This window comes from Patella vulgata, chromosome 6 (assembly GCF_932274485.2).
Source record: "Patella vulgata chromosome 6, xgPatVulg1.2, whole genome shotgun sequence".
Taxonomy (NCBI): domain Eukaryota; kingdom Metazoa; phylum Mollusca; class Gastropoda; family Patellidae; genus Patella; species Patella vulgata.
In genome coordinates this window covers 43,268,353-43,286,689 of record NC_065884.2, presented here as the reverse complement: position 1 = coordinate 43,286,689, position 18,337 = coordinate 43,268,353, and the positions used below count along the sequence as shown (strand labels likewise).

Here is an 18,337-nt window from a genome sequence, read left to right as displayed (position 1 = left end):
TGTTTATCCAATCCACGCCTTCTTAATGTGAAAGATCTAATTTCCGCCATATTGGTTTTATTCGGCAGCATGAGTATTCCAGTGATAATAGATATTGCTGTTCCAGATCAGGTATTTATTTACCGTTTGTTATGTAAATGCCACAGTACAATAGAAATATGACCAATTTGATAATATATTGAGTTTGGGTAATTATTAACCACTAGTTTTTGTGTAATCGATCTTCTCTTCAGTGTTCTACCCGGCCTCGGCCATCCACCTGCCATCTGGTAAGAACCATTTACCATGATGAATTGCCCATGCCGGATTTGGAGATCTGAAAGTGGTTGGATGTTCAAGTCACTTTAAAATTAGTGTGGAAAATCAATTCAGTCCCATTCACAAAATATCAATGTCACCAAAAATGCAGTGACTATGATAACTGTACCGCAATCGGGCGCAGTACGTTGATCCGGCTACTTATTATAGGGTTGGGTTAGGGTTAGTAGTGGAAGTCAAAAGTCAGTCCTTTACTTTATGAAATCATGCGGGATCAAAAATGAGATAAAAGCTCCCATAAAAAACTTTTATTACTTTATATTGCTAGAGTAATTCTACATTTTCATGAATTAAGGAAAGCCAAATTGTATTTATGCTTTAATATTATTTGATATTTTCTTTACAAACGTATATATTCTTATGTTTATGGAAGATAATGCCTTACTTTAGGCTTAGCATTCGATATCAGAATGAAAAGGAAGGCGATGTGTTTGGTGAATATGGTACATTGTAGCATTTGAATTGCCATCATGGAAGCTGATAGCTCGAACATATGCTGTTAAAAAATAAGACAAAAACTGAAAGTAATTTTTTAATCTCAATATCTAGGAGAGGGATTTAGCTAATTTGCGGGAGTCTTTAATGACTCCCGCAAAGGAAAGTCAAGGTGCGTGGGGAGGAGCAGGAGCGAAAGCGCACCTTAAAGTAGCTAAGTGACTCTAACTCAATATCATCAAAAATCTTCGACATTGAAAACACGAATTATTTGTCAATAGAAATCAACATTGGTCTTGTGATCTTACTGGGAAAAGATGGGCTTCTGATATCCAATATTCAAGACAAAATAAACATTTTACCATTGGTACATGAATCGTGTACCATAATGCATTTCAGCGCCATTTGGAACAAGAGACTCAAAGAACGCGGCTAGAGATATTCCACAAGTCATGCCAAATGGTGGATTACATGTCATTTCGGTCCCGCGTCATTTCGGACTTACGTCATTTCGGACTCCAAAAAATATGTCCCCGACATTTCGGACTCGGGTAGGTGACATTTCGGACTCGGGTAGGTGACGTTTCGGACTCGGGTAGGTGACGTTTCGGACTCGGGTAGGTAAGATAGAATTATACAACACACTGACGCCAATTTACTTTATAAACTATTTTATTTATCAACATAGCATAAAATGATAACATCGATTTATAACAACGGGCATATTATTTTATTTTTAAACATACCATATAGCGATAACAACGGTCATATAAAACATTCATTTATTGTATAAATACATACACATTCATACATTAACGCAACATTTATAACAACACGTGTATTTATTTGATGAAAAAATAGCTTTAGTCGGCTATTCATTTTTTTTTTTTTTTTTTTTCATTTTTTTAATTATGTAATTGTTTTTCACTGAGCGGGTGGACCATACAAATGACTTATTTTTTTTAATAGTCTACTAGTGCTCATCTGTTTTTCATTGTATGAATCCCATATATTAAAAAGTTGGCCTTCTACATGTCGATACCGACGTCTTTGGTGTCGTCTCAATGAACCTTCCGACATCATTGTGAGGTCCAGTGGTATCTTTGTAGCTTCTGAAAAAAGTGCGCAAATCAATAGATAAAATGGCACAGGACCTCTGGCGTTGACACGGGAATTTAGTCTGTTGTGCCAGCCCTCCACGTCGTTATTGGTTCTCACTGGCAACATAAACACGCACCAATAAATAACAATAACTTACAAGAAACGACAAATTTAAAACGTTTTAATAAATAACAATAACTTACAAGAAACGACAAATTTAAAACGTTTTAATAAATAACAATAACTTACAAGAAACGACAAATTTAAAACGTTTTAATAAATAACAATAAAGAAAATTTCATTACGTACCGGAATCGCAGGTTCGATGTTGCCATAAAAGACAAGAATCGCACTGGAGGCCTTCTTGTCGAGGACGGACAGGATTGGTACACTTTACGCAATTTCCACTAGCCATGATAGATTCGTGTAAAAATTGAGAATGATTTGAATTGAAATATGGCACATATATATAATACATTTGAGCTTGGGCTCAATCATTTCTTAACGGCTTCATTAATCTCAGCTTGCTTTCATTAATCAACACCAGATTAAATACGAGTTGCAGTGTTTTTATTTCTCAATCATTTCTTAGCGGCTATTAGAAACGCCGATCAGTGTTTTTATTTCTCAATCATTTCTTAGCGGCTATTAGAAACGCCGATCAATTATCGCTATTAATCTTAAATACAACAATGGGATGGTTTCACTAATCGCTGGATTCACTAATCGCTAGATTAAAACAACAATCGCGGATCGATTATCGTCAACAATCTAAACTAATTCATCGTCAACAATCAAAATTTACTCATCAAAATACAATAATATCCGATCAAGTAAATAAACAAATACAAAAAAGGCAAGTAGCATAGGTTTTACTTCAAGTTCAAGTTCAAAGGCGTGTTGTCAAGTAATGGCCTGTATGGGATAAATAAAACAAGACTAACAATGTTTAAATCTTTATTAATGTGAATGGTCTGTCTTGAGCCTCACCTACAACGAAAGAAAAACAGCTATTACTAATATATACACACATAATTTTAAGTTTTATTTGAGTCCGAGTCCGAGTCCGAAATGTCGCCGGTCCGAGTCCTAAATGTCGTTTGACTGAGTCCGAAATGACACCGAGTAAGTCCGAAAAGTCGCCATACTGAGTCCGAAACGACGTTTGTGCTGAGTCCGAAATGACGCGGGACCGAAATGACGTGCTACCAAATGGTGACGCTATATTCTTATCTGGAGAGCATGCGCAATAAATATCATCGGTGTAGACTGGAATAACCAGATGCTAAAGATTGCCACTCAATTGAGACTTCTGGCGTATTTCGCTGAACATAACTGATTAGTAATTACAGTAAAAACAGAAACGGTTGAATGTAAATCAGTTTATATACATTCACATTACATTGTTATATGTCTTGCGACCCATTTGTGTCAATTTCTAGGTCCCAAATATTAGCGATTTAGCTCCTTTAAATGTGAACGACTGGGATGTTAGATGTTAAGTCGTCAGATAAGAGTAACATATAACTTGTTGGATCAGGGAGGGACGTGACTTATTGCAATACGGGGTGGAGCAGGAGGCGGGTTCCAACCAACCCCTGTGGCATTGATCTCTAGTATTGAAAAAGAAGTTATTTTTCTGTCAGGACACAACAGAATTTTATTTTTCTGTGATAACACTAGTTAGTGATGGTCTGATATGGCACCTATCGGTTTTACTGATATCAGATACTGACAGCGAAATATATCGGCAGATACAGTTACCGATAGTGGTGGATATAAAACTATTACACACTAAAATGCCTCAAATGGAATGATAGTCTATGTAGATATTTGTCATTGTTAGTTGGAAAATACATGGCACTATTTTACCGCGGGAATCAAACACGAACGCTGTGTATATGAAGTAATAATTGGGTCACGCTTTCTACGCAATCAAAAATACACATCATCTATTATGAACTTAATTATTTACTGTATCATTAATAAAATTGAGATTATCATGTTTGAAGTGTTGATTACGATATAATTCCCTAGAGTGATCGTCACCTGTATGTCTATAATAGTTGTCAGAATGGTTCAAGCAATAGCTTCCTGACATTTTTGTCAACAGTGGCAATCATGTGACATTCTCCCGCCACTTCTAGAACTATTGTTAAAAATAAAACATCTAATGGGAACTTAATATTATTAATTAATAAAGCATGAGTTATTATTTTTTGTCACAAATTATGTCTAAATTTTTAAAATAGCCTAGCATGGCAATACAAATCACTGAATTATTTCTAAATTTTTATTGGCATCGAGAAGCCAGAATGTCTGACAGTAATCATGTGACTTCAAAGGGATAGCCCCCTCCATTTTATCCTTCATTCCAATCATGTGTAAACTATGTTTTATTTTCCCGTCTTTCCCAAAACTTCTACTCTACTCAATTATGATAGTGTTCAAACAATACCACAAGTGAACTAGAAAAAACAAAGGAAAATGATTTGGAAATTGGAAATATTTCACAATAAGTGACAGTGATCAAAGTAGGCCAAATGTAAAACTTGTGACTATTCATACCAGCCTGGTATGCAATGATGAGCCATTGTTGACATCTTCTTTAGTTTTATTATCGTGAATCATGATAGACAAATAACTACTGTGAGGACCATTGTTTATTTCATAATTCATAAATTGGTTATTACTTACCAGCAGAAACAATTTAAATAAAAAATTCAATAGCCTAATTAGGTATTGTTCTAGTGGCTATTTAGATAACGGAGACCGGTAACGATTTTGTAATGTTTATTCTTTCCTTTGTACGGCCCCTATAAGAGTCTTGTGTTACCGGTACCTCGAAATAGCAATGCGCAGGTACCGCGTGTCAAGGAAAATAATGATTTGTTCACAACTCAAATAATAATTTAAAGGTTATCCGAGTCGTTTTGAACAGATATCGGCAACTCCAGTATCGGCAAAATGGTTGTGTATTGGCTGATAGCAATTTCTCCCGATAGGCCACCTATCGGCCAATTACCGATGTTGAAACCAATTATCGAACCATCACTAACACTAGTAGTTCCATTACTTATGTCAAGTAGGTTACTTTAAACTTGACTAAGAATGCTAATGAGGTTTTTCTTTTCATGTTAAGTAGAGTGATAAGTAATTTGATTGCTCAGTTCTTTACAAAGGTATAAATGAGCAAGTTATTTATGAATGTCATCTACAATGTATTTGTTTCAGGGGCGTAAAAATCTTTTTTAATCCACTAGCTCAGAACTAGTAGTCTGCTGTCAGACACTAACCCGGCATTAATTTCTTTTACTACTAGTCTGTAGTTGGACAAGGTACAAGCTTTAATAGTAGCCTGCATGTAAAATAAAACATGATAAATGGAATAATTGAAGAAGAGTAGGATGGGAGGGCTAGTGGATTTTTACAACCCTGATTTGTCTTCCTATTTAGGGAACACCTGCCATCCTGTTTAATTATTATTAAAAATATGTTGAATACCGGTATCTAGCCTGTACATAATTGTATGTAAGTAAACAGGTTGTTTCTTACAAATAGTAATTTCTTGTTTCAGACAGCAGAACTGCGAAGTTTTTTAAAATCATCTGGAGCTGAAATATCGGGTGAAAATGCCGAGGCTGGACTTTTGGTTGACTTGAAAAACATCATTGAAGCCAGTGATATTTGCTGGAAAGAACTCAACAGTGATGCTGGTACAGATTCTATTGACTAAACATGAATTAAATACATATAGTTTGTAGTAAAATATTTATTTAATTTTTAATATCCTACCAGTGAAACAGAATTAGGACTGTAGGTTTTGCCCTTTTTTTGTTTTTAGACTGGGAGATATTTGAATAATTAAAACACAGCTGTATGTGGCGAAATTACAGATCTTATTGACAGAAACAGAAGGATGATGTCATTGACACCATCTTGAACAGGTGGAACATCAGTCAGTCGATGCATATTAGCCCGAGGAACATTCATGCCATATTTGGTGTAGTTCTTTCTCAATTGCTTTTTCAGTTTGGTGTTATGATGTCCTATCAAAAATGAAAGTGCATCACTCAATGAGCAATTGCCCCATAAACTTTGTGTAATTACCTCAATATGTTGACTAGCATTCATAATGACCATTTTAAGCAAGGTGATAAGCAATTTAATTGCCTTGTGCTTTATTAAAAGAAAAATTTTAATTAACATGTGTCATTTACATGTGTTTATAATCCTAAGAAGAAGAGGATAAAACCTCACACTCGAAAGGAAAAGAAGGGCAGAAGAATCCATATAACGGTCCAGATTGTTTTGTTATAACCAGCTGATGAAGGGAATATCGCCCGAAACGCGTTCTGGATAAATCCTTTTTATATCCACACAGTCTTGTCACTTTTGTTACCAAGGATTTTTTACTATAATTTATCTACATGTATTTATCTTGGGTTGGGATTAAGGTGTCAGACATCTGTCTTACTGTTGGCTTTTTGTTTCTATTACAGACATTGAAATGGTATTTAACGGTGTTATATCTTTGGTTTTATTACTACCACCCAATGAAGCAGAAAGTGTGGTTACACTGTTTTGTGAAAAAGTAGGAAAAGCTCCAGCAACAGACAAAAGAATAAACATCAGATTAAAAATGTAAATTGATTAGCTTATATTCAGTTATTTGAAATGTTATTTTTGTAATTAATACATGTATGTCAAGTGAAAATGACTCCCTTATATTCGACATCAAAATATATGCAATTGAAATTTCTGAGTATCCGTTTTAAGACAATTCTTGATAAATATAATCACCAGTGTTTCTGGTAGTGGTTAAAGATACATTATGTGAGATTCAATAACGAGTTGGCAGTTCTCACTATAATAGTTAAAATCTAGATAATGTAAAGGCAATTTGCTGAAAATTTCATTCAAATTGATCCACTATGAACCGAGAACAAAGCGATTGAATTTCCGCTTAGCCTTGATCAACATTACTTAAGTCAGTACGATAAACAGCATAGTCTCGATTATCCATTTAATCGTTAAATCACTAAGGAAAGTTATGCAGTAAATCGGCTCACAATCCACTAAAGATCGCAGACTAACGATGCCATCTAGAGTTGATTATGGTCTTCATAGGTTAATTAATGTCTAATTAATAATTTAGATAACATTTCAGGCCTAAAGAAAGACCTGCAATAGATAGATTTAGCTCTTGCATAATGTATGTTTAAGAATACACTTCATATATAATATCAACAATTTATATACATGTAAATCAATAACTAGATGAGATCAATTGTATTTGGTCTTTTTTATTTTCAGGTTGTCGAATCTGTTCCATGGTGTTGAAGCTTCTTCTCCATTACGTTATGTTGTATATCTAAGTCTAGTACGTTTAGCGGGACAGGCAGACATGTTGAGTATGGCACCTACAGATCTAGATGAGGTAGATTATTATTTTGATTCACTTTAATTAAAAAATTATATTAAACAAGTACGAGCTTAGTATGGACTAGGAACCAAGCATGTCGTTATCACAGCCATCTTGGAATTGTTACATCATACCAAAAATCTAAATCCTGTCGTTTGATGTCCATAGAAAAAGCATGCCAAGTTTCATGTCAATCGTACTTGAATTGGCAGAACCTTAGGCTTTTTTGAAGAGCATCGTCCTCAAGAAAAATAGCAAGATGGAAATGTATATCTGAATTTAATAAAAGCTCAGACAATTGTACTGTACACGTATTCAAATGATATTAGTATTCATTATTCTTTTTTCAGATAAAAGTATGGATAGCTAAATGGGACATCAGTGCACAGAAAGTACAGACATTATTAAGAACGCTTCACAATGCTTTAACACTTGCAAAAGCCATGTGAGTACATATATATAGTTAATTTTCAAAACTATAGACTGCTTATTTGCTAAGGTGCCATAAAGAGTGGGACAAAAGAACACAATTTTTATACGCCCACATTGAAATGTGGTCGTATATTGTCATCACCCCAATCCGTCCGTCTTTCCGGCTTCTACGATTTCTGGTGGACACTCTTAAGGCTAAAGTTAATACCTGATTGACTTCAAATTTATGCACAGTGTTTAAGCCATGAAACGAAGAAGCCTATTGATTTGCAGTGATTTCCGATAATTACTGCCAGAGTTATGGTCCTTGATCACTTTGAAAAATCTTGTGGACTCTCTAGAGGCTAAAGTTAATATCTGATTGATTTTGAATTTATGCACAATGTTTAAGGTCATGAGACGAAGAAGCCTATTGATTTCCAGCAATTTCCAATAATTACTGTCAGAGTTATGGCCCTTGATCACTTAAAAAAAGTCTTGTGGACGCTCTAGATTGATACACAAAGTTTAAGGCCTTGAGACAAACAAGTATATTGATTGTCAATGAATTTTGATAACTTGAACAGCTAAATTCATGATATTAAATGTTTTGTATACTAAACGTTAGCACGGGGCAGAACTTTATAAAAACCTAACAAATTCTAATGAACAAATTCAAATTCTATTGAGTTGTTACTCTTAATCAGATTTTAGTGTATCATTACCGAAAAAAGTAAAAATATGTGACAACTCCTGTTAACTGCCTGGACGATTTAGCTGTATGTTTTGTTGCCCGGCAACCTATCTTTATGTGATATTGATAAAACTTGAAATGTATGTTTACAATCCAATGATCTTGGTTCCTCTGTATATTTGTAGTAAAGACAAGTAAAACGAAATTTTGAACCATAAAAAATGAAACGAAAAAGGATCTGTGTTTTAATCAGATTGGTCAATACTCTACAGGTTGCAATGATTAACAGATTTTACAAGTTCAAATTCAGCATGTCAGTCATTTCAATAAAATGGTGGTACCTATTTATAATTGTTCCATATCCAACCCCCATGTGGACATATATTGCAGCATTAGCGATGCTCTTGTTACATTTAATCATCTTCTCAAAATGTATTCAAATCCGCGAAATATTGCAGGCTAGTGATGGCATTGAGAGTTGATTATGGTCTGGATAAGTGAATTAATGTCTAATTAATAATCTAGATAAAATTTCAGGCCACAAAAAAAAACCTATCAGGCAGATTTAGCTCTTGTATAAATAATGTATGTTTAAGTATTTATGCATAATACTAGTAACAGAATATTTTTGTTGACTTAAACTGTTAAATGCAAGAAAAAGATTGTGGTTTCCGGGAAGCATGTTCTACTAATATGTTTCTAATTTCGACCAGCAGACAAATGTAAAAGGAAATGATATATACTATTCAAAAAAAGTAGGGGATATTTGATTTTGGGGGCATAATACTAAAATATGCAAATGACTACGAAAAAAGTCACTATAGAACCTAACAGAAGAAACATTTCCAGTTACATGTGACGCCAAAACGCACCAATAGCTACCGCATGGAATGCAGGTGATGCTTGGGATCATCATGGGGGTCCAACCCAAGATTTGCACGACTCTGACTTTGAATGTTACAGTCATTGTGGCATTGAATTCCAGGGTGGAAACATCAGTTTAATTGTTTTAGTGACCAGAAAACAAATTTTGATATGCGTCGGCTTACCCAAAATGAAAGGTTACGTGCCCTTGGCATGCTACAGATCGGCACAACACAGGCGGTTATGGCGCGGACGATGAATGTTTCTCAGTCTGTCATAAGCAGGCTATGGTTCAGATACCGTGATACACAATCTGTACAGGACAGACCACGCTCACAGCAAATCAGATCAGCACTCGTCTTCAAACAGACACTGGTGTGAGAATGAGTGGCCAGACGATTCGGAATCGACTGCATAGGGGTCACCTTCGCGCCCGACGTCCTCGCGTGATCCCTTGTTTGAGAGATCATCACATTCAGGCAAGACGTCGTTGGTGTAGGGATCGTCAACACTGGGATAATCGACGCTGGAGCAATGTGATGTTTTCAGATGAGTCAAGGTTCACTGTTGATTTTTTGGACAGACGTAGGAGGGTGTGGCGTCGTCGAAACGAGCGCTTCCAAGACGTTAACGTCATCAGACATGATCGATTTGGGGGTGGTTCTGTTATGGTGTGGGGAGGCATCACTGTTGCTTGAAGAACGGCTTTACATGTTGTTGCAGGGCGTGTTACAGGCCAGTACTACCGGGACAACATCTTGGCAGTCCATGTTGTGCCGTTCGAACGACGTCATGGCCGCCGTTTCATCTTCCAGGATGACAACGCAAGATGTCACAGGGCCAGGATCGTTACAGGTTACCTCCAACAACAGAACATCACCACATTACCTTGGCCAGCACTGAGTCCCGACCTCTCCCCCATCGAGCATGTCTGGGACATGCTTGGACAGAGGTTACGTCAACGTCAACAACGTCCTGCCAATGTCCAAGAACTTGCTGCTGCGTTGCAACAGGAATGGGACAATCTGGACCAAAATGACCTTAGACGTCTCATTAGGAGTATGCCACGTCGGATCAATGCTTGTTTGGCAAACAGAGGAGGATTTACCCGTTACTGACTTGGTTGTGATGCTGTGGTAACTTTGCTGTTTGACCCCGGGTATCATTTTACCCTTATAATGGTCAGTCTGTGCCTTACTTAGTCTAACGATCATTTGGAATAAATCGATGAATGTGAACTTCATTTCATTTTGTCATTTGTTTCTTCGTCAGTTTCATTAGGTGACTTTAATAACACTTAAAAATCAAATATCCCCTACTTTTTTTGAATAGTATATTTCAAGAAAATGTATTTATTTTGATATACATTTATACTTTTCCTCGTGATTAAGTTTAACATAGGACTTTTGCAGTTTGTAATTATATTTATTCATAATAGTTGATATATTGTTTTTGCTTACAGAAATTCAACTAAAGTATTGATTGAGTTACTAGGAACATATACAGAAGATAATGCCTCACAAGCTAGAGAAGATGCTCATAAATGTATTGTAACTTGTCTAGCTGATAAAGATATGTTTTTAATGGATCATCTACTCACTTTAAAACCAGTTAAATTTTTAGAAGGGGAACTAATACATGATGTAAGTAAATAAAGATTATTGTTACATGGGTTACATATACACACACATTGCAGCAGGCATAATATAGAATTAATCATATTGCTGTAAGACAAAGAAGTGATTACAGTTCACTAAAATGTGACATTCAGAAATATTTTTTAACATTCTATGGATCAAAAGTTTCTTTGAGATTATTATTTAAAATCTGAAATGTCTTTTCATATTTTATTAATCAATACTGGATTGATTAACTCTAAATTGCTCTTTGATTTTAAAGTCATTGTCACATTTCCCACCATATCAAATTGATCTGTGGCAGAATTTTCATAGAACATACATGTACCCTAAAGTTCTCCTTTCTTAACTCATTTTAAAAACAGAATGATTACAGCGCAGCTTGTGTAGTGGCTACATGTATCTGTTGAACAAGAGGCATTTATATATACTATAAGTAGTAACAGAATATTTTTGTTGACTAAAACTGTTAAATGCAAGAATAAGATTGTGGTTTCCGGGAAGCATGTTCTACTAATATGTTTCTAATTTTGACCAGCAAACAAATGATATTTGAATATTGTTGATGTGTTATAATTATTTATTGTAGAAATTACTGTAAAGATTATATATATTTCAGCTTCTCACAATCTTTGTTTCGGGCAGATTAGCTCAGTATCAACAATTTTATAAAAATAACACAGATTTCGTCACATCATTTTTAGGTAAGAATATAGCAATGGTATTATAAAAGATTTCAAGAGGCTGAAGTCGATTGATAATCTTAAAATGTTGATAAATTATTTTCAATTTGATGTCCTTGTAAAGTCGGAATTAGATGGTATGAAAACTCTTAACCCTTTTATTGCATCTACCTGGTAGTACCGGGTATTATAAAATGTCGTTAAAATGTGTGTATCCGGTGATACCAGATACTCATTATGGTCCTCGCTAAAATTAGCACTCTAACTGCAAGTGCCATCTATTGTAATCTCTATACACTAGAACATAATTCCACGGGTTTCAAAGCAGCAAACCATAAAATGACGGAATGCATTGTGACAAGTAGACAATGCACTCTGGGTGAAGTCGTGAATGACATCTTCGCTGACCAAGACAGTGTGGACAATTTCGTAGCGGGTGATACACGTAATTCGTTTCCAATTAGTTGATAATGATAGTAGCCAGGACAGTGATTGGTAGTATGAAGTCTGCGATTTGTTGCGCAACGTTCCATCTATGGCTATATCTCTCGTACATGATGAACAAGCCCAGTGTGAACATGATAGCCCTATGTCTGCAGTAGATTCTGACGATAATTCTGATGTTGATAATAATGCTGGCCTGTTGGATCGTAATTAAGACGTAGGCAATTCCTGAGTCCCGAAAGTGTAGATCTATTGACTGCCTATAAAGATAATGATATGGGACTTGGGGATGAAAGTGAAAGTGATGGTAAAAACAAGGTATTGCACTCAGGACGTGGTCATGGCAGCGGGAGGCTTGGTCTGCGTGTTCCTGGTGGCATTGCTCGTGGCTGCTATTGATATTTTTGTTCATTGTCCCCTGCCTTTCAAAGATGCTTTGGCACACGATAACTTTAGTTCTAATTAAGTGAGAGTGATGAAACTTGGTGTATAGTTTCATTACATCAATACATTGACTAAGTTTGATAATGAGCATGTTCTGCTCAGGATAGGTAGAGCGATAAGCAATTTGATTGGTCAAGACTTTGGAACACAATAACTCTCATTCTAATTGAGTTAGAATGTTCAAACTTGGCGTAGGTGTCTATTAGGTGAATGCCTTGATGGATTTCGAAGATGAGAATTTTCTGCTTAGGGTAAGCAGAGATAAGCAATTTGATTCGGTGATGCTTTGGGACACGATAACTTTATTTCTAATTAAGTGAGAATGAGGACACTTAGTGTACAGCTTTATTACTTCAATACCTTGACTAAGTTCGATAATGAACATTTTCTGCTGAGGGTGAGCCGAGCGATAAGCAATATGATTGGTCAAGACTTTGGAACACAATAACTCTTGTTCTAATTGAGGTAGAATGTTCAAACTTGGTGTAGGCGTTCATTAACTGAATGCCATGATGGAGGTTGATGATGAACATTGTCTGCTTACGGTAAGCAGAGATAAGCAATCTGATTAGTTAATGCTCTGAGGCACAATGAATTTGGTTGTAACATGGATGGGAAATCTTCCTTTGTTCTTTTAGTTGAATAAGCAGATTGTTTTCCCTCTAGTAGATTGGGTGGAGCTTAACCGTGCAGTAACTAGACATGTTCAATGTTATTGCACACTTTTGCTGGTTTACACTAGTTTTAGCAGAAATCATATAGAGAAGTGGGGTGGGTTTTCTGTGCAATAACAATAAGCATGTTGAACAGTTGTCAATGTTACAAGACATTTATAGCACGCTTCATTCGTTAACAGGTTGAAACCTGTGAGAGTGACGAAACTCCAAATATAGATTAATTATTTCATTACCTTGGACTAAGTTCAATGGTGCAAATTTTCAGCTTAGTCTAAGGAGCGATAAGCAATTTGATTGGTTGGAACATAACAACTCTGCTTTTAATTGAGGTAGAATGTTGAAACTTGATGTAGATGTTCATTAGGTGAATGTCTTGACTGAGTTCATTAACATTTTGAGCTAAAGCTAGCAGAGCTAATCAATTTCATTGGTCGATGCTTTGGGACAAGATAATCTTGATTCTATCTGATAGAGTAATGAAACTTAGTGTATAGTTTGATTGCTCGATACTATGTGTCATCTATTTATTTTGAGATTTCGCGGGGGACATCTGCCTCACTGTTGGCTTTTTATACGCCCACATTGAAATGTGGTCGTACATTGTCGTCGCCCCCGTCCGTCTGACCGTCGGTCCGGCGTCCACAGTTGCTTGTGGACGCTCTAGAGGCTAAAGTTAATGTCCGATTGACTGTAAATTTATATACAGTGTTTAGGGCCATGAGACAAAGAAGCCTATTGATTTTCAGCGATATCCGATAATTACTGCCAGAGTTATGACCCTTGATCACTTCAAAAAATCTTGTGGACGCTCTAGAGGCCAAAGTTAATATCTGATTGACTTTTAATTTATACACAGTGTTTAAGGTCATGAGACGAAGAAGCCTATTGATTTTCAGCGATTTCCGATAATTACTGCCAGAGTTATGGCCCTTGATCACTTCAAAAAATCTTGTGGGCGCTCTATAGGCGAAAGTCAATATTCGATTGACTTTAAATTTATACACAGTGTTTAAGGTCATGAGACGAAGACGCCTATTGATTTTCAGTGATTTCTGATAATTACTGCCAGAGTTATGGCTCTTGATCACTTCAAAAAAATCTTGAGACTCTCTAGAGGCCAAAGTTATTATATCCTATTGATTTTAAATTTATACACCGTGCTTAAGGTCATGAGACGAAGAATCTTATTGATTTTCAGCGATTTCCGATAATTACTGCCAGAGTTATGGCCCTTGATCACTTCAAAAAATCTTGTGGACGCTCTAGAGGCCAAAGTTAATATCCGATTGACTTTAAATTTATACACAGTGTTTAAGGTCATGAGACGAAGAAGCCTATTGATTGTCAGTGATTTTCGATAATTACTGCCGGAGTTATGGCCTTAATCACTTCAAAAAACCTTGTGGATGCTCTAAAGGCTAAAGTTAATATCTGATTGACTTTAAATTTATACACAGTGTTTGAGGTCACGAGGCGAAGAATCCTATTGATTTTCAAAGATTTCTGATAATTACTGCCAGAGTTATGGCCCTTGATCACTTCAAAAAATCTTGTGGACGCTCTATAGGCGAAAGTCAATATCCGATTGACTTTAAATTTATACACAGTGTTTAAGGTCATGAGACGAAGAAGCCTATTGATTTTCAGTGATTTCTGATAATTACTGCCAGAGTTATGGCTCTTGATCACTTCAAAAAAATCTTGTGGACTCTCTAGAGGCCAAAGTTATTATATCCTATTGATTTTAAATTTATACACAGTGCTTAAGGTCATGAGACGAAGAATCCTATTGATTTTCAGCAATTTCTGATAATTACTGCCAGAGTTATGTCCCTTGATGACTTTGAAAAATCTTGTGAACGCTCTAGAGTCTAAAGTTAATATCTGATTGACTTTAAATTTATACACAGTGTTTAAGGTCATGAGACGAAGAAGCCTATTCATTTTCAGTGATTTTCGATAATTACTGCCAGAGTTATGGCCCTTGATCACTTCAAAAAACCTTGTGGATGCTCTAAAGGCTAAAGTTAATATCTGATTGACTTTAAATTTATACACAGTGTTTGAGGTCACGAGGCGAAGAATCCTATTGATTTTCAAAGATTTCTGATAATTACTGCCAAAGTTATGGCCCTTGATCACTTTGAAAAATCTTGTGGACGCTCTAGAGGCCAAAGTTAATATCCGATTGACTTCAGATTGATACACAGAGTTTAAGATCTTGAGACGAACAAGTATTTTTATGACTTGGAACAGCTAAATCCATGATACAGTATTAAAAGTTTTGTATACAAAACGTTAGCATGGGGCAGAACTTTATAAAAACCAAACAAATTCTAATGGTTTTCTGAGTTGTTGCTCTTAATCAGATTTTAGTGTATTATAAATGTTTCCTTACCGAAAAAAGTAAAAATATGCGACAACTCTTGTTGACTGCCCAGAGGATTTAGCTGCTGTGGGCGTATATTTCGTTGCCTGGCAACCTATCTTTTTATATATCCTTTCAAAATCCAGTGATAAAAACAATATCCCATAAGTATTTCATGGAGAAAAATTTGTTTTCGTCTTAGCTTCAGTGAAAAATCCAAAATGGGCTACATGATTATGCAAATTTCCAAAATTCTATTTTTTCCTCTTGGCCCTACCTTATGCCCACCCCAACACACAAAAAGAATTTCCATAAAAGCTTCCATAAGTATTGTTTGGCATTTAGTGCCAAATCCCCTTTTTTCCTCAAAAAAGGGTCTAGTACAGGCAGTGGATTTACGTCTAGCATTGAAAGGATTAAGACAGATTGGCCAACTGATGGCTGAAATGTAAAATTCATTATTATGAGTCCCACAAGTAGGTCAGGGGGTGGATTTTCAATAATTAGTTGAGTCTAAGACTACCTTCAATATGATACTATGTAATATTAAGTATTGTCATTGTTTACAATATTAAAGATGAATATGGGAGATGAGATAAAGAGTTCACTGCTCTCACTATAAAAGTTAAAAAATAAATAACATAAATAGAATATGCTGAAAGCTGTCTAGTCATTCGGATGAGACGAAAAACCAAGGTCCCGTGTACACAATGGCTTTCACGTAAAAGATCTCTTGACAGTTGGAATTCGATATAAGAGTAGGCCGTATTGCCGCTGTCCGGGCAAAATTTCCCCCATAGCACACTGTATGGCGTATGCCCGTCTTCATTAGCCCAATATTTCTGTTTTGGGGGGCTTATATTAAAGAAAAGTCTGCGCTTGAAGAAGAATGTATATTTGAATGAGACTGTTATATTGCAGGTTTATCACATGAAGATAATTTACAGAAGATGAGAGTTTTAACTTTTATGCAGACAGTAGAGAATAGAAAAGAAATAGATTATTCTACTATAGAGAAAGAAATGCAGATAGATGAAGTTGATGTTGAAGAATTTATTATCAATGGTAACACATAGTTTATAATAATTCAGTAGGGTATTATAATCTCAACATGATCAGAATTGTCTGACTTTCCCTAACATTTCTTATGGGCAGATGGTCGTAAAAGAGTCAACAATTAATCCCTGTTTTTCCAAACCTTCGAGGGGTTAAGCATCCAGAGATCTTTGACATATTTGCATGGATTCCCTTGTTTAACCACTTGCATAATACAAATCCATGTGTTTACCTTTTTTTCCAACAAAGTTCTTTCTAAAACCATATTAATTTTCAAATATTGCATGTTGGCAAAAAATGTGTGAGATCAATAAACAACTTTGGATAAGTAAGGTTGGAGATATATCTTTCAAAAAAAATGCATAATGAACAGTGCATAATGTAAGGTATGGTCAAGCATGGGATATGAGTGCAAATTAACAAAATAAAAAATACATGTACTGTCAAAAAAAATGAAAACAGAGTGGACACCATTTCCTGAAAACATTGAGTCAATGTATGATTCTTATCAATTATCAGCATTATTATTTGAATAACAATTGTAGCAATTTATTATAACTATAAGAGTTATCGTCTGTCCTTATGGTTGTCATAGAATCATATCAATGACATGATATTGTACAGTATACAGTTTTACTTTATATTTACTGATTCACAATGCAACAAAGTTTTATGAATTTCTTGAATGACTTGTCTGCTGTGGGTGTATCTTTCAAAATTGTTAGTTGTATACTATTGTAAATATGTGTACAGCATTGTCATAATCATACTTTATGTTCATTTCAGTTTTGAGGACGAAAACAGTTCAAGCCACAATTGACCAAATGCAGAAAAAAGTGATAATAAATTGGACAACACATCGTACATTTGGAAAACAACAATGGCAACTACTGCGACAAAAGTTGGCCAGTTGGCAGACTAATCTGTCTAATGTAGAAGCCAGTCTGCATTCATTAGCGGCCATGTCCCAAACACCTGCATCGTAATATTATTTAATATAATGACTATCAAAATGGATAAATAGTTTAAAACCACACTTGTTTTATCTTTCAAATTATCCTTACAAACTAAGAAAAAAAGCCAACAGTGCGGCTGATGTCCCCCGCCGAAATCCCATAATAAACAGATGACACATATTAATTAATTGCACATTTATCTTTTTCAAAAGCATTAAGTAATCAAACTGATTTTCTATGCCACAGGTAGTACCGGGTATTATAAAATGTCGGTAAAATGCGCGTACCCGGTATTACCATGTACTCAGTAAAGCCCTCGCTAAAATTAGTACCGTAACTGCAAGTGCCATCTATTGTATTTTCCATACACTAGAACATATTTCCACATGTTTCAAAGCGGCAAACCGTAAAATGGCGGAGTGCATAGTGACAATGTAGACGATGCACTCTCGGCGAAGTCGTGAATGACGTCTTGCTGACCAACACGTGGACAATTTCGAGGCGGGTGATACACATAATTCGTTTCCAGTTACTCGATAATGAAACTAGTCAGGACAGTGATTGGTATTATGAAGTGTGTGATTTGTTGCGCGACGTTCCGCCCATGGCTAGCTATGTCTCCCGTGCATGATGAACAAGCCCAATGTGAACACGATAGCCCTGTGTCTGCAGTAGATTCTGACAATAATTCTGATGTTGATAATAATGCTGGCCTGCTGGATCGTAAAAGACATAGGCAATTCCTGAGTCCCGAACGTGTAGATCTATTGACTGACTATATTGATAATGATATGGGACTTGGGGATGAAAGTGAAAGTAAAAAC

At 35.7% G+C, this 18,337-nt stretch overlaps 1 protein-coding gene across 1 annotated transcript; it reads left to right on the top strand.

Moving 5' to 3' along the window:
* Window positions 1-7: 7 nt before the first annotated feature.
* LOC126823287 (eukaryotic translation initiation factor 3 subunit M) lies at window positions 8-17,591 on the top strand. Its single transcript, XM_050552032.2, has 9 exons — window positions 8-111; window positions 5,432-5,570; window positions 6,357-6,498; window positions 7,171-7,294; window positions 7,630-7,724; window positions 10,711-10,891; window positions 11,505-11,589; window positions 16,423-16,566; window positions 17,344-17,591. Exons 1-9 carry the CDS (start codon window positions 70-72, stop codon window positions 17,541-17,543), a joined length of 1,152 nt encoding a protein of 383 aa, XP_050407989.1. The 5' UTR covers window positions 8-69; the 3' UTR covers window positions 17,544-17,591.
* The last annotated feature ends 746 nt before the right edge of the window (window positions 17,592-18,337 follow it).

Coding starts and splice junctions, on each gene's coding strand:
- LOC126823287 (XM_050552032.2), top strand. CDS start 70: ATGAGTATTCCAGTGATAATAGATATTGCTGTTCCAGATCAG. Junction 5,571..6,356: donor AGAACTCAACAGTGATGCTG/GTACAGATTCTA, acceptor TTTCTATTACAG/ACATTGAAATGGTATTTAAC. Junction 6,499..7,170: donor ATAAACATCAGATTAAAAAT/GTAAATTGATTA, acceptor TTTTATTTTCAG/GTTGTCGAATCTGTTCCATG.